This window comes from Cebidichthys violaceus, unplaced genomic scaffold (genome assembly GCF_023349555.1).
Source record: "Cebidichthys violaceus isolate CVI_PGR_0920_01 unplaced genomic scaffold, fCebVio1.0.p SCAF_7, whole genome shotgun sequence".
In the NCBI taxonomy this organism is placed as follows: Eukaryota; Metazoa; Chordata; class Actinopteri; order Perciformes; family Stichaeidae; genus Cebidichthys; species Cebidichthys violaceus.
In genome coordinates, this window is record NW_027176927.1 from 14018736 (window position 1) to 14043299 (window position 24564).

Below are 24564 nucleotides of genomic sequence, written 5' to 3' on the forward strand. Positions count from 1 at the left end.
TATTATGGATGTTTTTTTTTATTTGTCATTCATACACAAGTACAAATAGTTTGGGGTGCACAATCACACAAATATTAAACTCCTCAAAAAGAAAAAAAAGTTGTTGAATCTAATGTTCAATGTCCTGAACAAACCGGAATGCACATCCAGAAGTCATTATTAGATACTGTTAAATTATGTCATGACTGTAAACAATGTCTACTAAACAGGATTAATTAGTTTACTCTAAAAAAACCTCAAAGAACTATCTGAAATGCCTTGGAAAGCACAAAAAAAAGAAATATGTTTTTTCAAATCCTAGAGCATTAATATTTCAACGTGGATCAGCCATTAAATTTACCTCCAGAGACCAGACAATTCTCAAGAATCTTTCACTGTAGTTAAAGAAGAAACACTCTTTGGTCCTTTTATATTGGATCATTAGTTATTTTCAAAAGACCTGACAGAAATGTTTCAAGGAATTCCTAGTGGAATTGTGAAGGAGAGGTAATCTCCCACCTCCCCCCACTGTGCTCTGAAGTGCTGGAAAATAGTGATCCATGTGGTCAGTACTGTTACCCAGAACAACAAACCCAGTGCTGACCGCTTCACATCTAGAGGAAAAACACACAAGAGACAATTACTTGGCATGAAAACAATGAACACACTGGTGTACCATGTGATGCCCTAGCTTTACCTGAAGCTTTCTTTAAAGCTCAGAATATTGCAAATATAGCGTTTGAAAATGTTTTTTAAAAGTACAATGCGTGTTCTAAATCAAAAGTATCAGTAGTGGCTCACATAGATAGGAAACGTTCTTCAAACAGTAAAAACTAATCACAGAGACATTCACTGTCTTAATTGTTTGTTTTAACAAAGCTCAATGTCTGTTAATGTCATCTAGCCTGAAATTTGTGATGCATATTTTGTCCTACTTTATAGGGTTAAGCGTGGGAATGAATCAAATTAATATTGTGATATTTTTCCTAAAATGAAATCCTACAGTTTAAAACCTAGATCTATGTTCTTAATGTTTAGATCTCATGTATGTGGATACAACAATTCGATGAATAAAAGTTTTATATAAAAAGCAAACATATAATCATGTCTAACGCTGCTTAGGAAGCTCTCCTCACCTACAAAAGTCATCCCAACTCTACCAAGATTTAAGGGAACAGTAGTTTGACCATGATGGAACAAAAAAATGTATTATTGGTATTAAAGTAGCAGTTATGACACTTACATGTTTTGATCTGCAGCTGTTCAGTGTAAACTGGCTTCACAAAGGCCTCCTTAAAAAACCAAACTACATTGACCAGCCACAGGAATGGCAGAAATGCGAAGCCACCTGAGAAAAAACGTTGGGAAAAACATCATCAATGACAATACTGCTGGGTTCCTATTAAGGCAACTCTATGCAAGATCACTCCTGCTTCACAATACAAAAGATTCCCCGTCACTGGCAATAACCTCCCTCTTACCTAAATGAGACTACATGACATCATTTGAATATAAACATATAGGTTATGGAGGCTGGTTCTAACACTAGTTGCATTTACCCAGAATGTACAAACCAAAGGGAAGGAAGGAAGCTACAATGTAAAGATGTTTGTATCCAAACTTGATTCATTTTAAGTACTCTCACCTAAATAATATTTTCGGCATAGGCTTAGTTTCTCCTCATTGGGCAGTCGTTCCAGATTCATTGTGTCGTTTGTTGTTTTTTTGGTGGATCCTGCATCAGAAAGAAAAAACAAGTTAAGAGTGCAGGATCAGCTCGAAACATCAACCCAAATACAAACTTCTGTGACAAAGGTGATGCTGTTTACGCCTCCGTTTAAAGTGAAATCGTCTCGTAGTCTAGGCATGACTAAAACAAAGTAATCTTAAGAAAATGTAATACAAGTCCAGTAATAAAGCAACCTACTAATGCTGTCACGCCAAGTCAGATGACTTGAAAGTGACTTCAGGCTAACGTTAGCATTAGCTTAGCAATGTAGCATTTGGTTGTTCCGACTGCTGCAAACACACGTAGCAGTAACAGATCACGGGCGAAGTCATGTTAAAATATGTATATGGGACTATACTGTACAATCACGTAGTATTTTTAACCTACCTGGTATGTGTAAGGAATCGTCGCAAATTAACTAAATAGAAACAATCACTCACTTCCTTGTTCTTCTTCGTCTCAATCGTATTCTTCTTCTTCGTTTTTCTTCTTTGTTTGTTATTGTTTTTACCCGCTAACCTGCACTGCATACTGCCACCTAGTGTACCGTAGTGTCATAATGCGTTCATGGATTTTTGACTGCTAAATTCGTCCTTCTTCCCGTATATTTATGCTCATCTTCAACAGACAGCGGAGCACTTTCTCCAACAGACTCATCCAGCTCCGCTGGCACAAGGACAGATACAGGAGATCATTTATGGCCACTGCAATAAGACTTTATAATAAATCACCTCTGGCCAAATCATTCACATGACTATAACACTGTTACTCTGTTGTTTGTTTGGTTACATCTTGGCACTATTGTTTAGTTAATTTTAATATTATTCTATTTCACTGTATATATTGTGCATTTTATATATAATATGTTTTACTCTGTAGTTGTTATTGCTTTACCTGTACCATAAAGGCTGCTGTAGCATAAAAATGTCCCCTTGCTGGATTAATAAAGTAACTACTGTATCTATCTATCTATCTATCTATCTATCTATCTATCTATCTATCTATCTATCTATCTATCTAATCCTTGAATAGCATACTCAACTTCCCTCCAATTTAAGCCTGTCTCCTTTCACATAACTTCCAATGTGACAAACAATCTCAATTAAAACGTCCCCTTAAAATGTTTTTTCTAAGTTGTTTTGTTTTGGTGAAAGCTCAGAAAAGGTTTTAAATTGAGATTATTTTGTCACACTTTCTGTCCACACATTTTTTTTACAGTACATTTCACACTACACTAGTACGTTTGTATCAACTAGACACAGAATTCTCATCAAACATGAACTATGGTTGCAATTAAGAGGTTTAAACCAAGACCCAGTACTGGTTTTGAATTTTTTTTTAAACAACATACTAATTTCTTTTTAACAGAGTATTTATTTCATCAATATAACATCAATTTATAAGTGAAGAAGACAAGGCTACTCTCTTTTATAAAGCCTCCTTAGCTAATGCATTCTGCAACTGTATGTTCTCATTTTACATAAGCGGGGGGGGGGGGGGGGGGGGGATACAAAATATATGAAAAAATATACATTATAAAATGTATGTATGTCATACACTTTTCTTTTGCTTATATGTGTATTGGTTTTGTCTATATGTTACTGTCTATCTATGAATTTGTATTCCATTTTAATTTTAAATTTTGCAATTTTAGGCTGCCTTCAAACATCTGGCCGGGGACAGCAGATGAAAACTCTCTCTGGCTAACTCTGGCTCACTTACAGTTTCACTGTTGATTGGTGTGCATTGTCATTGCAAAATAAATAAACAAACAAATAAACAAACAAACTGCCATCCACTGTAGGCTATTATCATGTGTGAAAAGGGACACTAATAATCAAAAAACACTTAATTTATGTAAGTGTCATAGTTATGAAATATTATGTACACATTTCTGTATGGACCTTTCGCGTACAATCACCACCACAGGGTCGACCGTCTTCCAATTGGAGCCTCACCTAAAAACTCACTTTCCCTTGCAGCTTTGCGGCTCCCCCTCCCATCTCGCGCCTTCCCTCTTGTCTCTCCTCGAACTGCTAGCCGTCGGTGTGTGTTGTTGTTGAAGCAATGATGGCGGCAGCGGGATGCGGATCAGCAACCGCGGCTGCCGTAGGAGGCCAAGGTGGAACCGCTACGGCCAGAGGTCGTTTCCCCGGTCGGCCTTGGTCGTCACGCAGTCGTTTGCGCTCAGAGAAACGGTGGCAACTCGGACGATCAGGCTCAGACGGTGATGATGTGACTAACGGAGGGCCAAGGCCCGCAAACCTGGTCCTATCGTTAAACGAAGACCAGTCTCACTTGCGCTTACTTGGACTAGAGGCGAGCCACCATACCCTTGGCCAGGCTGGATACAGCTCTAGTGGGAGTGAAGAGGTGAGGTCCCAAACCGACCCAGGAGTTAGTACCTTTATTTTCATCTTCTCATATTTTGTGTCATTGTTGAATGTGAGAGTATGAGTGCTGTCCACGACAATGTGACTGGTTAGCAGCGCACCATGGAGAAATGTCAACATCCTTTCGCTAGGCTAACGTTAGCTTCAAGCTCGGTAAGCTAACATTACATGCTAACGAATGTTAGCGTAGTGCAGCTTTCCGTGACATTTAATGATTGGCCGGAACACAAAATACCGCTTCAGCAAAGCAGCAGGGAAGATACAGTAGTTCCCGTAATTGCTCTAATTTAGGTTAAATATTAGAGTGTAATATATATATATATATTTCAATGCCAGTGGATGAGTACGTCAGTTTGTAAACAGGAGTCATTTCATCTAACGTTATGGCCCGCTCGTTCTCGGGCCACGGCGTTAGCAGCTAGCTAATAGCTAGCTAACAGTAGCGAACACAAAGAACGGGAGGGCTAGCTGTGCACAGCGGCTAACGGGAGTTGCTTTTAATAGTTTAAATAAGTAAAAACACAATTCTTCTCTTCTTTGCTTAATGTAACGTTAACTGTGATGTGAATAATCAGATGACTAAGTTTTACTTTTAGGCTAGCTTTTCTGTATACAGCAGTTAGTAACGTTAGCGTTAAACGCTTCCGAGAGGAGGGGATGGCAAACTGCTAGCTAATGTTACCAAACGCGACAGGTTTAAATGGTGGTGCATAAGTGTGCCATAGCCATTTGCACCGTTGTTGGAACTGAAAGCTCCTCACTATAAAACATGAAACTTTTATTGTTAATGTATAATCCTGATCTGTAAGAGTGGAGCTGTTAGTTGGCTTTCAGGTTACAGCTGCAGCTAGATGTAACGTTACAGTACTTTGGAGGGAATCGTAATTGTAGACCTACCTCTCCCTGCAGTTTGTTTGTAGGTAGTGTAGGTGTTCTGCTAACTGCTCAAGTATGGGTCATACGAAGCTTGTAGACTTCTGATTTTGCATGAAGTTGTAAGTATTCTGGATTACATGTAACTGCATCATGAGAAATTCAGGAGGAGTTCCCCCAAACAGTCAAACACATTATTGGTTGTTACAAATATATTTTTAATGATTTGACATCCACTTAGTCCACTATGCTAAGATAAACATACATTGTTACGTTTGGTGTATTTATAAAATCATTATGTTGGCCATTAAACCATTCTTCATAATTCATTTTCAAAGACATTTTCAGTGTTCCTCCATCTACAGTGATGTGGATACAACTAGTGTCATGCTCTAGATTTCAGAATGAATGCTGTTCACTAAAATATTTTAGTCATTGTTTTTGCTGATGGTTTGGAAGCCTCCAGGAGAGTGGTGTTACTTTTCTTCAAGTGTTAATTATTTTAATTTTTTTACTTTTCAAGGGAGATGACTTTAGAGGGTTTGAAGCTGAGAGAAAAGGCTCCAAAGGACCTCTGTGGTCGCGACAAAACCCTTCCAAAGGTAAAAATATGAAGAAAATGCAAGTATATTACTGCACCAAATGAGAACAAATCATATCAAACAAATGATATTTGTTGTAATTTATGAACAACACACACGTTTAGATTAGGCATGCAACACAATATCTAAGGAAGGTTCTTGCTAATGCCAGTTTAGCATTCACTGCAGGAGCCATGGATTTTGTAATATTTAAAATCTTTTTTTGTTGTGTAGGTGATGCTGTCCACACAAAATCTAAACGACAAAGAGAGAAGCTACCGCTTAAAACACCAGCAGTGGAGGCAGATATTACCCCACCGGATCCCGTGAAGGATGTAAATTCTTTGGAGAAAACACACGGCTTATCTCCAGAAGCAGAGCCCGCAAAGGACGGCAGGAAAGGTTCGAAAGGAAAAAACACTATGGATCGACAGTCCACTAAAAGCGGAGCTGCATCAACAGCACCAAGGATTACTATAAAGTTGGTGGCCAAAAAGAAAATGAAAACCGTAAAGGAGCCTCATAAAAAATCTGCAAAGAAGTTGAAGATAAAAGGGATCCAGGATCAGCCTAAAGCCAAGGACATTCAGGGCGACCAGATTTCAAGTGCTCACGTCAAATTAAAAACTGAACCACAAGAGGATGAACACGGCACTGAAGATAAGGGAGGGGGGACTGTACCCGCAAGAAGGCGTGGGAGATCAGCTTCAAAGAAAGAGCCTGTCTGCCAGACGAGCGCCAAAGTTGTGGTTGATGACCAAAAATCAAAAGAGAGAAAGTCACCTGATCAGTTTGACACTGTAAAGGAGAGCGGCACTGTGCAGCCAAAAACAAATGCAAAGAAATTAAAGCGTAAGGACATTGTGACTGAGCAAAGTTCTGAGGTTAATCAACAAGTCATTCGTAGGAGCAATAGAGTCACTAACCCACTCACTAAAAAACTCTCAGACAGTGCCGCTGAACCAGAAAGTCTGAGTAACAGTGATGCCGTTCTGGTGGAGTCTAAGCCGGACGTTTCTCAAACAATGGAGACCAAACCATCAGTGAGAAGTGACAGGCGAAGGCAAAGCAAGAGGCTGAATAAGGATGCTACGGGGCCAGAAAACCACGGTACATCATCCACAGAGACAAATCCCTTATCGGAAAAATTCAGCGACAGGAAAAACGAGGATATGCGGGTCCCAAGTTTAAAGTTGATGAAGATCAGAAACCCCAAATTTGATGCACAGGCCAGTGGGAAGAACTCAACTCGAAAGAAAAGGCAGAGGAAAAAATTTGTCTGGTCTTTAACATTAGTGAAAAAAGAAAGTCAGACACAGGTTGCTGAAAACACTGTCAAAGTAACAGAGAAGACTGTGAGTGAAGTGGATCAGTCCATGTGTTGTGACGCCGGTGTCAACAAGAGTTTGAAGGTGGTGGATAAAAAGTCTAAACTGGATACCTCCGCCCCGCAAGAGAGTAAAAGCTTTGACAGTGACGAGAAGGGTTCCCAAAACCAGGCCGACGTGTCACTTGAGGAAAAGTCCAATTTACAGGTGGAAGTTGAAACGGAACATGTCACTGAAGCGCCTCCACAAGAAATGACTAAAACGGATTGTGGGAAAGTTCCACCTCTTCAGATCAAAAAGGTCTCCTCTCCCGGGAAATGTAAAAGCTCAAAGCCATCCTTTTTGATTCAGCAAGTTAGCCCTGTGTCTGAAAATATGGAGGATGTTCTGAAAGATCTGAGTGAAGTGAATGAGGAAAAATCCTCATGTCTGGATGCTGTAGTCACACCAACTAGGAGACTAAGGCGGAGGACACCGAGCGTTGATTCACCTCAAACGAAGTCTGTCGGTCATAAGCCAGTGACCGCACAGAAACGAAGGCTCAGAATGAGTTCACCGGATAAAGAAACGCCGCAGGAGCCCATCGAAGACGCTTTTCAGGCTTCAACTGAAGATTCCAGCACACATGGTCTTCCTAAAAATGCCTTTCAGGATTTGGCTGTGGACCTCTCACAGGTGACCAATGCAAACTCCACTGACGTTCCTGATGAGGATTCCTCAAAAATGGCCGACGATCCCTCACAGGTGCCAGTTGAGGTTTCTCCGCAGAAGGTGGAGAATGAGGTAGAACCACAGATCGAAGAGGCCAAACCATTGCCTGTGCCTTCCAAACCTAGAAGATGTCGAAATAATAAACTAGGGAAAAAGAGATCTGTTCAAAGCAAGAAGGCTGTTGTCTCACCTGAACCTGCTGTCAGCCCCCCAGAGGTGGCTACTGTTGAAGCTACTATCACAGAGTCTGTTGTAGTAACGGAAGTAAGTCAGCCAGAAACAAAAGATTGTACCCAGCTTGAGGTGAAACAGGACACCGTGTCAGTGGAAGAAAATCTGATATTGTCATCGGTAAAAGAAGAAACCGACATTCAGTTAATAGATAGTCAACATTCTTTGGTGGCAGAAAGTCCAGTAAGTGATCCAAAACCGCGGTGCCTGAAAACGAGATATCTCAAAAAAGGCAAAAAGAAGCGTAAAAATTTGATTGGGCAGCGTCAGAAACACAGGCACAGGAGCAGAGACGGGAAGTTTGCTCCGCTTACATTTTCTGAAAGTCAGAAAATTGTTGATGGGGATAGTGACATTTCCACCCCTGTGGAAGCTACATCACCAGCCCCAAGCTCTATGCTGGTTGGAGTTCACAAAAAACACAAAAAAAGACCGTCAGGCCTTCATTTTATGGGGTCCAAAAGGCCAAAACCACCATCCAGAATAATTTCTCAACTGATGGAAATGGGGCTCAATGATAGTTTGAAGCAGGAAGAAACGGACACGTTAGTCGATGAGAGACAAGCAGATGTTGTTGATGCCCAACCGGGTAAATCAAAGTTTGTGAAGAACATCAAGCACTTCATTATGCCCGTTGTGAGTGCCAGATCCTCACGAGTGATAAAGACGCCACAAAGGTTCATGGACGACGCTGGAATGTCGGTGTTGCCTCGAAGAAACTCACCAAAGAAGGGTTTACAACTGGGCCTGCCAATGCGCCCAGTAAGAAGGCGAGAGGATGAAACGGGGAGAGCTATATCCCCCATCCTGCCGATCGACGACGAGGACATACTGAGTGAAGCTCAGCTGGATGTCGATCTGTTTTCATCTCAGGACCTAGATGACGACATCGATATCGCTGACGGCCTATTTTCTGACAGAATAAGTGGCAAAATTGAAAAGAAGAAGTCTCTTCTAAAGAACTCTTCTTTCAAGTGGCATGTGCCAGAAGAGCCGAGCGAGGAAGTGTACACACTGGACAAAACTTCAGAGGACAAATGTGAGGATCTGTATTTATCTGCACCACTTGAAAAGCCCGCAGAAGTATCTACTGAACTGCTGGATGCCCCGAGAAAGAAAAGTTTCCAGAAGTTTAATAAACAAGCGGCTCAGCTCAAGATTTATCAACGGCTCAAGAAGGCACACATGGGACTTCCCAAAAGCAGAAATACAACCGAGACGGATCGTGTGAGTAAACTTCTTCAGTCTCCCGTTGATTTAGCCGAGGGACTCGATGATGAGGCCATGAGCATCAGCCTCAGGCAACGGAACACAAATGCAGGGAAGGACAAATCCAAGCTTAAGATAGAAGACCTGGATTCTCCTGGAGTGGTGAGAAAAGTCTCTGTGTGTGTTCGGACTATGAACTCCAAGTCCCTCGCACTTCAGCGCGGGGACAAAGAGGGTTTAGCAGGGAGAGACACCGCCCAACTTCACTCAGGTAAGCAACATTAAAAAGCATCAGATTATTTTATGTAACATGTGCTTTGTTACTCATAATGGACAACAAATTTCCATTTTATTACTTTATTTGTACAGGAGAGCTGCAATCAGAACAGCACTCAGTCGATTATCTTGGATCCGTGGAGAAGGGAGCTTCACAAAGAGCGCGCCTCACTGGTGCAAATAAGAGAATGTTCAATCTCCTCAGGAAAGCCAAGGTCCAGCTCATGAAGATTGACCAGCAGAAACAGCTAAAGTCCTCTGGGGTACGGTCCTGATCACCGTACAGTACACGATCTCTGTCACTGTAGACATAAATTGTTCCTTATTAGATAAAGTCTAGTTATAGGACCTGTTATAGATGAGGAAAACCTCCACAAACTTTTGAATGATTCAGATTTTTTTTTAAGCTTTCTGAAGCATTTATTGATGCCTTGTTTTCTCCTGTTAACCCTGTAGCTGTTATCCGGCCCGACTGGTGCCAGATCTCGAGATGTGAACTCAAAGAGACAAAGGAGGAAGCGGAGGGTTCAGCTTGATGCTGATGTTCCAGTCAAGACAGAGCCAGCGCAAGGACAAGTAAGTGTAAAAAAAAATCAATAGACCTGAGGCAGAAATCGATCCAACTGCAATTCTTGTTTCTGTCTCTAGTTTTACAGTGTTATTGTTGTTCATTAACCTTACGCTATAGTTGCAAACATGCCCTGTTCAGTATACTTTACGCAAATCTATGAGTAATTATTCACATTTGAAAACGATTGATGTCAATTCCAACCTCTTAACATCAGTGCCTCTATTGCTTATCTAATTTTTATATTTAAATTTTTTTCCAGCCGCAGCTCGTGTCCCCGCTGTGCCAGGAGTTCCGTAGAGCCGGAGGTCCACGTATCAAGCACGTGTGTCGAGCTGCATCCGTGGTGTTGGGGCAGCCTCGAGCCTTGGTACCAGATGACATTCCCAGACTCAGCGCTTTGCCTCTGCATGAAAGATCTGGCATTTCCCCTTCAGCCATCCCTAAAGGTAGGTGTAAACCGACAGACCTTTCCCGATTGGCTTTCATAAGACATGCTCGTTAACTTCTCATGACTTGAATGGGATGATTTGATAGCGGCAGCAGCAGTAGTGATAGTACTAGTTTCATATTCTTCGTCCTGGCAGAGGATGGAGTATTAAAGAAACTTAGCAGATGGATACATTGAAATTTAATATTTTATGATCAATACATCTCTTTATCTATGTCCAACAGCCCATCATTTTTATGTTTATAAATCTGCATGTTGATCCATTTATCTGTAGAATGTAAACAAAAGAACCACGCAATAAATGTACCCTATTTAACAGATTCCCTATTTAATACAGTTTTATTTATCATTTTATTTATCATTCTTCCTATAAATCCTTCTATTCTATGGATTTGATATATGTTTGACTGTTGTGATTCTGCTTGATTGTCTGAAATCCTTTAGGAACATTTAAAAAAGAAATGTAATTTACTGTGCGTCAGTCGAAACAAAAAATAATGACACCAAATTATCTGCAACCGCATCGTAAAGGGTGAAGTACTTAACTGACTAATGGATGAATGTCTGTTGTTGTTGCAGATATTGGTTCTCCCTCTGAATCAGACAGTCCCGAGCTGTCCGATCTGAAGTTCACCAAGGCCAAGAAGTCGTCGAATTTTGCAAAACGGAAAGGCCTCGGGCCGTTTGGGTATCGCTCTCGGAGGTGTGGCGTGTGCAAAGGCTGCAACCACGAGGACGACTGTGGCAAGTGCATGAACTGCCTCGACAAACCCAAGTTTGGTGGTCCCAACACCAAACGGCAGTGTTGTGTGTAAGTTGACCCTATATTTAATTCTTAGCTGTACTCCCATCACAGTGTTTGAAAAAATAATTGAAAAGATAATTTTTTTTTCTTCTTTCCACAAGGTATAAGAGATGTGATCAGATTGAAGAAAGAAAAGCACGCAGACTAAGTGGAAGAACGGCACCGAAAGGTAGTTTTTCACTTGAGCGTGCGCGCTTCGTGTTCACTTCCAAAACATTTAGCGTGTCAGCAACAAGCTTCTTTCTCTTTTCTTTTTTTTTTTTCTTTTTTTCTTTTTTTAGGTGCCTCTAAGCGCCGGCGGTCCTCACTCAGCGGGGGTCATTCGAGCAATGATGAAGGGAATGAGGGCGGTGCAGATTCACCGTCTGGTCTCCAGGGTGACGGCCACAGTCCGTCAGTGAGGAAGCAGCCGAAGCGTGTCGTGAAACCCCGCGTCTACTTTGACCTGGTGGACTACGACTCCGACCTCGATGACAAAGCGGTCTCAAGCTCTGCCTCGCCAGCCAGGAGAAGGGGCGCAGGATCCCGTTTCAGTCAAGGTGAATTAGCACTCAGATACTAGACAACATGGCTGCTTCATTCACGATCTAGATGATTAATAAATATCTTCTTGCATATAATGGTTGTAAAGCATTTCTTAAACTAAAATATTGCTTTCGCCAGTAAGAGTATCAAGCCTTCTGATGTGCCTCTTAATAATATATTTTGTTTTTCCTTCCTTCTAAAGACTTTGTGTCACTGGATGGATTCCTTGGAGACATTTCAGATGAAGAAGTCAGGCATCGAAAGTCCAGCTCACACCGTGTACCGCCTGCTCGACGTAAACCTGAGAAGGTGGGTAACTCTGAGTTTGACTGGTTTGATGACACCGTTTGAATTTGTGGCCGTTTAGTGTTTGATTTCGGTTCATTCCGGTTGCAGCGGTTTACCGGTTCACAGTAAACCATGGTAGGAAAATGGACGGTTATCATACCATGTACATTTGCTTACCTTAAAAATAAATTCAAATCCGCAGCGTGAAATAACTTTTTGGATATTCCAATAATGACCTTGAGAACTGACATCCAGTTTTCAATACATGTAGACGCACATGTCCCATTCCTAGCTTTTATTCCGAACAGAAAAACGTGTGAACGCTTAAACGTTGACACACTGGCTTCACAAAGAAACACACACACACACACACACACACACACACACCTCCCCAGCTTGAGGGGGCTGACATAAGAGTGTGTGTGAGTTAAAGGTACAGACAGGAGCAGTCTGACGGCGCTATTGCGCACCTAAAGTAATTGTTGATAATAATAGGACAACATTTTAAAAGCTCACAGCTGATGTTATTTTTCATGTTGCAGTTGAAGGAAGCTGTGTGTCATTCAGCCACCATAGACCAGTGGATCAGCAGTTGTGGAGGAGGGGAACCATTTATATGTTTTATAGTCCAATATCTCTCCTCAGACTGGCAGCTTTAGTGCCATTGTCCGGAGACCACACCTCAGAATACATCTCAGAAATGTTTGTTTGTTTTGATGCTCCAGGATTGGACAATTCCAAAGGACAATCTGTGTGGAATTACAACAGACAATGCCACAAATTTGAAAGTCTCTGAAATATGAGTCTTGTATTGGTTCACTCGTTTTGGCCACAATTTAAATTTGGCCAGTAACAAAGGCTTGAAGATCCAGAAGGGTGGAATCTGCTGTCAGAGTATGACGACACTTAATTCACGCATTTTCTCAGAGTTGGAAGAAGAGAAGAGAATTCTTTTAAAAACAGGCAGACCTGGACCTCCCTCAGCATGGCCTAATTCATGATATAATAACTTTTGAGATGATCTCTGGGGTTCCTGCAGCATCGACAGGCAGTCTGCGCAGTCATGGCTAGCGACAGGAGTACATGAAAAGATGGTGACATTACCACTCATGAGAATGACAACAAGCTTTTTCAACCTCTCTATGGCCTCGAAGAAACAAGTCGCAACATCGCAGGGACTAGTCAACACTACACCTGGGATCTTATTTGTTGGGGACATTTGACAGGGTTATTGCACATGGTTTGCAAGTTTTTGAGGGAAAGCGCATAAGAATACTTAGTGAAAAGCAAGTATATGTTTGTCGAGTCCTGCCCACATTCATGTTATAATATTCTCTCTCGTCTCAGGGTCCTTTGGAGCAGACTCCCCCCAGTGTCTTGGCTGCACTTGCCCATGGTTTTGAGCAGAGAGACACAGAGTCTTCTAAACCTACTCATAAAATCAGGGTTGACTTCAAGGTAAGTCACTTTTTTACCAAACACAACGTATTGAAACATAAAAACACTTCTGAAATGAGGATGTTCGGTTGTTACAACACATCATTTGTGGGTGCCTTAGCTATGTGATGTATGATGACAGGGGTTAAACATGTTAACATAACTTGTTTTCTTGAAACGATTTTTCATGGCACACCTAGTTAATTAAAGCCATTCACTTAACATTATTATTTGTGTCCCTGTGAGGTGTTTTTTTGATAATTATGTGTTTCTACTGATTTCGTCAGTGGCACATTTTAACCTCAGAACAACATTTCAACATGAACTAAATAAATTAAGTACATTAGTCAGTAGACTGTAAGCAGTTTTTTCCCAGTTGTTAATTGTGTTGTGTACATGATGTCTTTGTTTTCAGGAGGACTGTACTTTGGACAATGTCTGGAATATGGGTGGTTTAAGTATATTGACCTCTGCACCGCCCATGCCACCATGCGTTTGCTTCCTTTGTGCCAGTAAAGGGCAACATGAGGTAACTGCTTCATGCATTTACTCTTTTATAGAAGGAGTTGATCTGTTTCTTTGCTCTTCTGTAATTTGTGTTAAGCTAGTGACTGACAAGATTTTTTTAATTCAGAAATGCTTTTGTGAAATTCTTATCCCAGATGCTCTATTGCCAAGTATGCTGTGAGCCCTTCCACCAGTTTTGCCTTGATCCAGCGGACCGCCCCTCTGAAGAGAACAAGGAGAACTGGTGCTGTCGTCGATGCAAGTTCTGTCACGTGTGCGGCAGGAAGAACAAGCCCTCAAAGGTACTGCCTGCAATTTTAGTGGGATTTGCTATATGTTACTTCTCTGTATTAATGTAGTTCAGACAGGAAGCATTACATTTGCCTGTCTCCCTCAGCCGTTGTTGGAGTGTGAACGATGCCAGAACTGCTATCATACTTCCTGTCTGGGACCCAACTACCCAAAACAAAACAAGAAGAGGAAAGCTTGGGTAGGTTTTGTATTTCTTAGAAAACGCAAAGTCATGTATGTTTAATAGAAGCATGCTGATGTTGGACTTAATTGATTGCTGGTCCTAATAAGCTGGTGTCTCTACAGGTTTGTATGACGTGCATCAGGTGTAAAAGTTGTGGCGTCACACCGGGGAAGAGTTGGGACACTGACTGGAACCACGACAAAGGACTCTGTCCAGACTGTTCAAAACTCAATGAACTGGGTGAGGAGAGAATTGAAGAATGATCTGTCCGCCAACATCATTTACCACCATTACTGATCTATGTTGATCTCTTCTCTTCTGAATGTCTCTTTGTCTCATAAGGTAACTACTGTCCGATCTGCTTCAAGTGCTATGAGGACAATGACTACGACAGTCAGATGATGCAGTGTGGCACCTGTAACCACTGGGTACATGCCAAGTGTGAGGATCTAACAGGTGATTTTTAATCTTTAACTTTTTGAGGATGGAAGTACACGGAGAGATGGCATCAAGGCTGTGCTTATTAACACAGGTGAAGCCATGTCAAAGTTAATAAAAATTACATTAGGAAACTTTTGTTTTGAGGTTTTGCGTAACAAAACAAAGGACACCAGGAAAAAGCTCAAGAAGGGGGATGTATACTACTTGTATTACTTGTCATTATCTATTATTTGCTGAGCGTACATACAATGCCCTGCTTCCCACACATGCAGTTGGTGCACATGATCTAGTGAGAAAATGCTGTAGGTATTTGAACATGTATTTGGTTGGAAATGCATTTTGCTAAACCTCCACTGCTACATTCCTGTCTCCTGTAAAATCCTTTTAGATGAGCTGTATGAGATCCTGTCCAGCTTGCCAGAGAGTGTCGTGTATTCATGTCGGCCATGCAGTGTGACCCAGCCCAGTGCTTGGAGAGAGCTGCTCTACATTGAGCTCAGGTCTGGGGTGGAGAAGGTGCTGGCCTGCTTGCTCTCTTCCACCCTTACCCAGCACCTTGTTGCCTGCTCACAGGTAGGAGACTAGGCTTTCTTTTGTCACGTGATGTGTGCGTTATGTAATGGTGCTGATGCAGTACTGCAACCTGTGAAATACAGTGTGTCAAATATGCTTTGGTTTCTCCTGCAGTGTGAGAAGTTGGTTGATCCTCACAGCGGAATAGAAGGACAGCCGGCGTGTGATCTCCGAGCTGTTGGCAAGAAGTTTGACAAAGGCCTTTATACTACTTTGGTGAGTACACAACCTCTTAAGTGTCTAAACACTAAATACAAAAATGGTCTTAATTGTATTGGGCTTTATGGATATTCAATTCTAAATTTCAGTAAGAATTGAGAGATACTTTTAAGGCAAGAAGACCGAAAATGCCAATACGCTTGGAATATGACAGAAATTGTGCCTCAGCAAATACATACAGTGCAACTGTAATATATGTTTGTTGTTTTTATAGAAAATGTTCCATGAAGATGTGGTTCAGGTTGTGCGAAAGAGACTTGAGCAAGAGGAGAATCTTCCAGAAGAGCAGAGACCTACCGCCCTGGCACGCTCTTATTACTTAAAGGTGCGGTATAACCAAAAGAGAATTGTTTGTCAACATATTGGTTATTTTGGGATATGAGTGCGAGAAACTGCAAAGGGAAGCTTTGTAACAGCTTTAAAAATGCAGGTACGTTAGCATTTATGAATAACTGATGTGATTTTTGTCTTTAGCTCCTCGAGGAAGTGTTTAATTGGTTCAACAGCCAAGACCCAAAGGTGTGGAACTCTTGTACCAAAGACTTACCCATGTGAGTATTGGTTGTCATTTACTGGTTTTAATAATAATGAAAATAATTATAATAATAGGTTTTAAGATGTTTTAAAGAGAGTACTTTTTGGATATAGTCCTTCATCATGATTATATATATATATATATATATATATATATATATATATATATATATATATATATATATATATATATATATATATATATGAAGTACTTATACACATATATAAAAGTTACAAGCACTGCTCATGAAAATAAATATGTATTAGCTGTTGAACGGTTGAATTCTTTCTTAAATAGGGGTATGCTGTCCCAAGCTGTTCATCCTCCCACAACGGAGCATGTTTACGCCCAGTGGCAGGAGAGGGAGGAGCTCTCATCTCGGGCTCCGTTGGGGCTCCTGCAGGACGACAATGGACAAAGCTTAATTGTAAAGGAGGAAGAAGCAGTTTCTCCATTGTCTGGGGAGCCAATAAGCCAGAACTACTTCAAAACCAGCAGGGCTGTCAGGCTCAAATTCAAAGGTAATGCTGTCAATCTTGGAGGGCTGGAAATAGAATTAGCTTCTTGTTTTTTAAACATTTTGTGTGGTGTTTGGCCTCCTATGTCTTAACTTTTGTACATTTATATAGGGAAAAGGGGCCGCCTTTCAAAAACGGATTTAGACACCGGCTGGTCTAAGGATGATGAGAGACAGTGCTCTTTGTGCCAAAAATATGGAGACCTCAAACCTAATGTAAGTAATGCATCAAACATGAAAATGAAAAGTACATAGTACGTTGTTAATACCCAACTTGGCGAGTAAACTGTACACGCAACATTTTTTTGCTTACTCAAGTGTGGTTGTTTTTTTGTTCAATAGGATGCAGGCCGGTTGCTGTACTTGGGCCAGAATGAGTGGGCACATGTCAACTGCTGTCTGTGGTCAGCTGAGGTGTTTGAAGAGGACAATGGCTCTCTGCTGCATGTACACAGTGCTGCCACAAGGGGCCGCTTGATGGTTGGTTGTTAATTTACCTCATAAATGAATTAACCTGTTGGTTCAATAATGTGCATTCCTATACAATATTACTAGGAAGCTGAGTTTGATGACTTGTAAACTCGTAAATAGATATTGATATGTCTAATTTCAAATATGCATTCTTGGAATTTATTGCTGTTCCTTTATTACATCATTCCTCTTAGCGATGTGAACGCTGCAACCAGACGGGTGCCACAGTGGGCTGTTGTCTGACATCTTGTCAAAGCAACTATCACTTCATGTGCGCCCGCTCCCGTCACTGTGTGTTCCAGGAGGATAAAAAGGTCTATTGCTACAAACACCGACATCTCATCAGTGGCAAGGTAGATTCTTCTCTTCCAGCAACAGTCTCTGACTGTATCAGTTTAGAGGTTTTGAATTTGATTCTGGGTTACATTATCACTTGTTTTCCTTTTTGTTTTGCAGATGATAACTGGTCAGGAATTTGAAGTTAACCGCAGGGTGTATGTGGATTTTGAGGGGATCAGCCCCCGCAGAAAATTCTTGACTGGACTGGAACCAGAATTAATCAACGTGATTATTGGTAAGCGCCTATCTTTTAGCTGGTTTCCTATTCACTTTATGACATTTATTATGACTCATTTTTAACTAATCGGTATTTACATTGTCACTATGCAGGTTCATTACAGATAGACCAACTCGGCGTTCTGACAGAACTTTCGGCTAGCAAAGGAAAACTGTTTCCTGTGGGTTTTCAGTAAGTTGCATTTTAATCTTTTTAAATTGTATTATATAAATACATCTTATGTAACATAGAATGAAAAGCACTTTTAAAATGTTCTTCTTCCTTCTTAAGGTGTTCTCGTTGGTACTGGAGTACAGTTAATCCATTGCGCCAGTGCAAATATACATGTAAAGTGCGGGAGGTTCGGCCAGTTGTCCCTGAGAAGCCTGTTGAGGAGATGCCCGACCAAGGCGACAATAACACAATTGCTCACAGTCCCTGTCCACTATCTGGTGCATATTTTACTACTGAAAAACTGCAGTTCTTTAGAAAAATAGTACTAGATCGTTTCATTAACCATTTTTTCCAATTAATGTCCAGAATCTGAAACTCAAGAGAATGATATACCGGAATCCCAACCCCCAACGGAGGAAACCTTTATCCCAGGACCTACCCCCAAGTCAGATCACGGTGCAAGACCAAAGATTCCCAGGAGGCCAGCTGGAGGAATGTCCCGACCCCTGCCATCCCCAGGTAAAGAATAAATTAATTTAAGTACACTAACAACAAATATGTTGATCCAATCAAGAAAACACACGTCTCAATTCTGATTTCTTCTCAGGAGTAAAGCAGTTGAAACCCCACCACATATTAACCATAAGTGATCTGGAGGATACGCAAAGGGTTCTCCGCCATAGCCCACACTTTCAGCCAGCAGGCCTCCACGGCCACATGCCCCCCCCTGCTCTGGGTCCTCTGACTGGACCAATTACTCTCCGTGCTGGAAAGTCTTCCCTTCCCACTTCCCCGCTGCTCCCACTTGGCGCTCCAGACAACCTGATAAATTCTCCATCATCCCGCTCAGTCGGAGGTAGAAGTGCCTCCTCAGTCCGATGCCCTGGGAATACAATGACCCATTGTACCTCATCTTTCTTTCCTCAGCCACCCTGGCAGGACAGTGCAGCTGGCTTTCCCTCACCAAGTCTGTCTTTCTCTCCAACCATACCACACCTACCCAGAAATCGCTTGTCATTTGATCTGAACCAGTCGGACTCAGTCGAGGTGCCACACAACTTTTTAGCTTCACCAGAACCTGAAGATGTCTCTCCAGCAAATGGTACATCACCACAGGGGGATTTAGACCAACAGAAGGATGGAGAAGAATTTCCCTACAGTTCATTCCACAAGGATTCCAACGCAAGTCTGGCCCAAGAGATGAGGACAGAACTGGAGATTGAGGAGACACTCCTAAATGAAGGCGTGGCAATGAACTGTGGGGGACAAATCGTGGTGGATGGGGATGATCAGGAGGAATTTTGGGAAAGAACCCAAGAGGTTCACAAGAGGAAGACTCTAGTTGCCAACCTGCCGCGGTCAGCAGCTTCAGCCAGGGATGACTTAAGCAACACCTCTTCTGATGATGATATGGAGCACTATTTTGACTTCTCGCGGACAATAGTCAGCTGTCCCGGATCAAAAGATCATTCCAAATCTCCCTCCTCCCCTTCCTCCCGTCCCATGGCCCAGCTAGATGGTGTAGACGACGGTACGGAGAGTGATGCAAGTATAGCGACCAACGATGATGCTCAGAAAGTTGAGGGTTGTAGTCAAGCTCAGATACAAGCCAAAACCCTCAATAATAAAAATGCCCCTGAATCGAACACTCCAAACAGCACACAGGGTGTTCAGAGTCTCTTCCCCAAAGCATCGTCCAGTGATAAGCACACAGATTCTTCATCAGTCACCATCGCAGTTGCCAGCCAAAGTCCTACAGACGGTTCACTTCAAGATCCACCTAAATCCCACGATGCCGGCCATTCAAATGAGGACACCATGGGATTTGTTTCTCCACAAATTCCCAAAAAATCTGAGGTTTTATTCCAGGGTTCCAGTTTAGGATTTTCCTCTGGAACACCTCTTGTTCTTGAGAGATCTGACACAAGTCCACATCTGGTTCCGTTTGTGGAAGGCACACAGCTTGAGACTCAACAATCTGAAGCTCGTAAACCCCTGAGCTCAGAGCCTGACAGCAGCCACTCTACTGTGTTGATGAACCACTCAACAGCTAATACTGTGGAACCATCATTAGCAGATTCTGCTGATAACAGTCAGGGCGCCCTGCTGGGCCTTCTTCAGCCCTCCCCTGTAATTTCTACAGACGTACAAAACCCCCCTCAAGGCCTTGTAGACTCTCTGCAGATGTATTCCTGTTTACCAGGTTTCAGTAAACCTCCTCTAACAAGTATTACACTTCAGCCAGTAACATCCTCACAAGAGTTAACCTTCCCATCCATGGGCCCCTTGTCTGCTAAACTAACCACCGTCAGTCCTGTTGTAGACGTGACACAAACGATGCTAAACGTTACCCCTCAAAACGATCCAGTGCTATCAGCTATGTCAGGCACAGGAACATGTGGAACCGTCTCTCTACCCATCTACTCCACACAAACACAGCCACTGTGCTCCGCAGCTGTCACCATTGTTTCTTCTTCTGCTGCACTATCGTCTCTTTCTGTGCTTTCCACACAATGTTCAACAGCTCCGACGTCGGTCCAAACCACCTCGGCCCCTGTCATCTTAAATGGTTACAGCTCTTCATCTGTTCAGAAGGAAGCTACATCGGGCCACACGATCTCCATCAACTTCTCTACAACCAGGCCGGCTTTAGAACCTCAGCAGACAGTGGTTCCCCAGCCTTTACCTGGACACGCTATTCTTACTGTGAAGGAGGTGGGCGGTCCCAATGTAGATCCTACACCACACGTCCTGCTGGTGAACCGCCTCGGGCAGATCTTCGTGAAGAACCCCGAAAGCAACACCTTTCAGCTTCCCACTCCCAGCTCCTCCTCCTACAACTGCGTCACTCAGATCGCCAGCCTTTTGCAAAGCAACGCACTGTCGGCCACGCTAGCAGCAGCTGGTAACATGACCGCTCCACCCCCCGGGGCCAGCGTGGCAACAGCAGTTCCTCCGCCCCCGGTTTCGATTCCAACCACAATCACACAGCTGCTCACTCACAATAGCAACGGTACAGTGACGTCGGTTAATGTTAAGAAGCCAAGAAAGAGTGCAAAAACATCAAAACATGAAACCGCTCCAGAGTTGAAAAAAACAAAGAAGAAGAAGGATTCTAGTGCATCCAAGAAATCCAAGTCATCCAAGGTGTCGGGGCCTCAGCCTGCTCCGCCTACTGAGAATCCTCCCATGACTCCTGCTGAAAGTGCCCAAGCAATTATCAATCAAGCAATGGCGAGTAACTACACCCCCAAGTGGAGTGGGCTTCGAACACTAAGCCCTTCCTCACTGGTTTTACCACCGGGCCTACTCATTGAACCGGAGCCTCCAGTGTTGCCTCGCTCTCCCTCAGTAACGCCAACACCAGCTCCGGCACCCCGACCTCGCACCCACGTCCGCATGAAGAGAGTGTCTTCGCTTTCGGACCGTATTGTCACAAAGAAGTCTAAAGTGGACTTCTTAAAACCAGAACCCCCCAGTGAGGACGAGGAGCAGCGCAGACCAACCTTTCCGAGCATCTCCAGCAGAGCTTCAGGAGTCCGCATCAAGACCCCGACAGTGAAGGGAGTACTGAACCTGGACCAGTTGAAGGAGGAGCATATAAGTGATATTGAAAGCTCAGGGTAAGATATTTCTTGCCTTTTTAAAAAGGGCTGCAACTAACCAGCAAATATTTGGCTTTTTGCACCTGATAACAGTAAATTACGCTGGAAGACTGTATTACATTGAGTGCATTTGGTTACTGTTTTGTGTGTAAATAGTTGTACTCTCATTTTTCTCAGATCAGAGCCGTGGGATTATACGTCTCAGGGCGAACAAGGCAAACAGCATGCATGGGAACCAGTGGGGCACAGCACCCTGACTGACTGGAAGAAATACTCTGGTATTCATGCATTTTAACTGAGTTCTGGGAGTTCAAAAATAATTCCTTAGTTCAACAGTGTCTACCACTTATAGTATGACACTAACTAATGCGTGGGACTTTGTTAAAATAGTGTGAAAGACTGACTGTATAAATGTGTCATTTTTAGGCGCTGCTTCTACCTCAGATGATGAACCACCGCTGTCTGACGAAGATGAGGAGTTTCCAACTAACAGAGACCAGCCGCACTTAACGTTTGAGATAACCAGCGACGATGGTTTCAGGGCAGAGGCAGACAGTATTGAGGGTAAGGCTGATGTTGCATCAGCAATATTTCCCTCAAAAGCCGTTAAATTATCAAGCATGTTCTCAAAATATTAAAACAAGTTTCTCTGTGTGATATTTCTGTAGCTATTTCTGCTCATTGTGTTCACTTCATGACGCCTAATTGTAAACTCTCTTTGCAGTGGCGTGGAAAGCAGTAATCGATGGGGTGCAGGAGGCACGAGCTATAGCAAGGTTGAGACCGCTGACCTTTCAGAGGATCACTGGCGCCCACATGCTGGGTCTGGTCCATGATGCAGTGGTGTTCTTGCTGGAGCAACTGCAAGGAGCCCACCGCTGTCAACGCCACGCCTTCCGCTTCTTCAAACAGTTCACGCAGGAGGACGACCTCCCCGTCAATCCCACCGGCTGTGCTCGCTCTGAGCTGTATCTGAGGTATGTCTACCAATTACAGTTCACACCGGTTACAGATCAGTGCTGCTCTTGTGTCTTTATTGGAGCTATTGTCAAGTCCTTTTCAATCAATGTAGGTGGAAAAAGTACAAGTGGTATAGCATTACAAAGGACACAAAATAAAGTGTCATGTCTTAAAGTATTTGACTTTTTGTGTTTGAGTCCATACTCATCTCAACCTGGTATTGTTTTCTCTTGTCTCTCAACAGGAAGTCCACATTTGACATGTTTAACTTCCTGGCTTCTCAGCATAGACAGCTTCCTGACATTGGGTCATATGACGATGAGGAAGATGAGGTTCTTTTGAAGTCCACAAGGTCAGGCTTCGTTCATTTAGTTGTGTATTTTTCAACCTTGCTGTTTTGGAACTTTTGCCTTATTTATTCTGCAATATACAATTCAAGTTTGAATGGTAACCTTTCAGATGTGGCCCTGTGTTTCCTAAACGTTAAGATATGAAATGTATGAAATGACTGGAAGTTTTTGTTGAGTTGTGGTCTGCTCTTCCTCAGACGGGCTACTAGTTTGGAGTTGCCCATGGCCATGCGCTTCAGACATCTGGAAAGGACATCCAAGGAAGCCGTAGGCGTGTACAGGTCAGCACAGAACTACATTTTCAAAATAATCAGAATTTTGGTTTAACATTTTTGGTGGGAACAACGAAATTAAAGCACTTAAAACGAACGCCTTGTGAGGGTAGAACCCAAAGTGACTCCAACAAGATGTTGCAACCATCATCATCATTTACAATGTTTAGGGTCAAATTTAAATCACCTTGTTATAAATTAAAAAACATTTGGGTACAAACCATCAGTAAATCATACAATAATGCATCCCTGTCAATATGCATGTAATATACATGAATTTCACATTTTTAGAACCGAAGAACAAGAATGTTTGTCACTTTATATTCTAAATAAAGATATAGAAGAAACACACACTAAAAAACATAACGGGACAAACCATCAATTGTCTGAACAAAATATTATACACATTATAAAAATGGTCTGAGTAAATGTCATCAGAATCTGAATTAGCATCAAATAACACATACACCATAGTTTTCGGAGACTACCCAAATCCTTTCTGGGAATATTAAGGATTTTAACTGAGACAAACTAATGGCCAATAAGTGAAGTCCATTTTAATATGTAATGGAGCGTGAGTGCCATCTACAGGTGAAGTAGGATCACTCTGCATAGGACCACATGTCCTCTAAATTGAAAGGCAATTGGACTGCATTCAAGATCTACGGCAGTTCATGTCAAATGTGCAACTCCTTCAAGAATTTCTGAATAAAGTTCTGCGGGGGTTTCCAAATGTGTTGTGTATGTGTGGAAGACTGGGTTACATTTGTGGGTGAAATGGTGAAAAAATACAAACAGATGATCTGTGAGAAGCCTCTGGCATCTCTGCAGTAACCGCAGAATTGCATGGCTGAGATATTGACGTCAACAACAACAGCTGCTGCACAGCTGTCCGATCTGGAGCAGTTTTATGGGAGAGAGTATGAGAGGAAGTGAGACACTGACACAAAGTGAGAACAAACAAAATACTGAAACAAAACTTTAGCCTCAGCCATGTCTGCTGTTCTGTTTGGCTTTACTTCCATCCAGTGGTCCTTTAAGCCAAATGCTAAAGTAATTATGCCAACATGGTCCTGTTGAAAATCAAAAAATGTTGATGTTCAGCAGACAATATTTGCTATAATTGTCAGTTTAGCATGCCAATCCGGTGATAAACTTAGTATTGGACAAATTAAATTAAAACTATTTTTTTCATTTCCAAGCCCTCATTTGCTCAATCTCTCAAGTTAATACTCAATATATCGTATTTGAGCCCATTTTATACCGTAAATTGCAAATATATGTGAGAAATTGGCTTGAGTCTGCCCCTCAGCTGACACATCCTCGCGGTTGGCGTAGCACCAAACGGACTTGTCTGACATCTGTGGGTCTGTTGCAGGTCTGCTATCCATGGGCGTGGTCTTTTCTGCAAGAGGAACATTGAAGCAGGGGAGATGGTGATTGAATATGCCGGCATCGTCATTCGCTCGGTGCTCACAGACAAAAGGGAAAAGTACTACGACGGCAAGGTTGGTCGCGTTTCTGT

General features: G+C 42.4%; 2 protein-coding genes across 5 annotated transcripts in view; one reads left to right on the forward strand and one right to left on the reverse strand.

The window, feature by feature from the left end:
• psenen (presenilin enhancer, gamma-secretase subunit) lies at nucleotides 1-3698 on the reverse strand. Of its 3 annotated transcripts, none has more exons than XM_068736559.1 (4): nucleotides 3679-3698; nucleotides 1625-1714; nucleotides 1223-1327; nucleotides 1-593 (listed from the first exon to the last, which is right to left on the reverse strand). In XM_068736559.1, the coding sequence occupies exons 2-4, from the start codon at nucleotides 1683-1685 to the stop codon at nucleotides 454-456; spliced, it is 306 nt and encodes a 101-aa protein (XP_068592660.1). In that variant the 5' UTR covers nucleotides 1686-1714; nucleotides 3679-3698; the 3' UTR covers nucleotides 1-453. The 3 variants fall into 3 exon arrangements, with proteins under 3 accessions (XP_068592660.1, XP_068592659.1, XP_068592658.1); XM_068736558.1 differs by lacking the exon at nucleotides 3679-3698 and adding an exon at nucleotides 2149-2242; XM_068736557.1 differs by lacking the exon at nucleotides 3679-3698 and adding an exon at nucleotides 2096-2201.
• Nucleotides 3697-24564, forward strand: part of kmt2bb (lysine (K)-specific methyltransferase 2Bb) — a 23709-nt gene continuing 2841 nt past the window's right edge. The window contains exons 1-35 of one of the 2 annotated variants that reach the window (XM_068736512.1): nucleotides 3697-4105; nucleotides 5498-5576; nucleotides 5790-9305; nucleotides 9404-9573; nucleotides 9767-9886; nucleotides 10141-10327; nucleotides 10909-11140; nucleotides 11236-11303; nucleotides 11416-11673; nucleotides 11862-11968; nucleotides 13295-13405; nucleotides 13800-13913; nucleotides 14047-14193; nucleotides 14289-14381; nucleotides 14489-14606; nucleotides 14709-14822; nucleotides 15196-15380; nucleotides 15495-15596; nucleotides 15814-15924; nucleotides 16074-16150; nucleotides 16432-16655; nucleotides 16764-16867; nucleotides 16994-17131; nucleotides 17317-17475; nucleotides 17579-17696; nucleotides 17792-17870; nucleotides 17970-18130; nucleotides 18219-18371; nucleotides 18460-21475; nucleotides 21635-21735; nucleotides 21884-22021; nucleotides 22182-22434; nucleotides 22662-22769; nucleotides 22965-23048; nucleotides 24418-24547. In XM_068736512.1, the coding sequence (XP_068592613.1) occupies nucleotides 3776-4105; nucleotides 5498-5576; nucleotides 5790-9305; nucleotides 9404-9573; nucleotides 9767-9886; nucleotides 10141-10327; nucleotides 10909-11140; nucleotides 11236-11303; nucleotides 11416-11673; nucleotides 11862-11968; nucleotides 13295-13405; nucleotides 13800-13913; nucleotides 14047-14193; nucleotides 14289-14381; nucleotides 14489-14606; nucleotides 14709-14822; nucleotides 15196-15380; nucleotides 15495-15596; nucleotides 15814-15924; nucleotides 16074-16150; nucleotides 16432-16655; nucleotides 16764-16867; nucleotides 16994-17131; nucleotides 17317-17475; nucleotides 17579-17696; nucleotides 17792-17870; nucleotides 17970-18130; nucleotides 18219-18371; nucleotides 18460-21475; nucleotides 21635-21735; nucleotides 21884-22021; nucleotides 22182-22434; nucleotides 22662-22769; nucleotides 22965-23048; nucleotides 24418-24547 (11205 nt within the window). In that variant the 5' untranslated portion in view covers nucleotides 3697-3775. The remainder of the gene's footprint in view (nucleotides 4106-5497; nucleotides 5577-5789; nucleotides 9306-9403; nucleotides 9574-9766; nucleotides 9887-10140; nucleotides 10328-10908; nucleotides 11141-11235; nucleotides 11304-11415; nucleotides 11674-11861; nucleotides 11969-13294; nucleotides 13406-13799; nucleotides 13914-14046; nucleotides 14194-14288; nucleotides 14382-14488; nucleotides 14607-14708; nucleotides 14823-15195; nucleotides 15381-15494; nucleotides 15597-15813; nucleotides 15925-16073; nucleotides 16151-16431; nucleotides 16656-16763; nucleotides 16868-16993; nucleotides 17132-17316; nucleotides 17476-17578; nucleotides 17697-17791; nucleotides 17871-17969; nucleotides 18131-18218; nucleotides 18372-18459; nucleotides 21476-21634; nucleotides 21736-21883; nucleotides 22022-22181; nucleotides 22435-22661; nucleotides 22770-22964; nucleotides 23049-24417; nucleotides 24548-24564) is intronic. The other variant, XM_068736513.1, reaches the window with a different exon arrangement.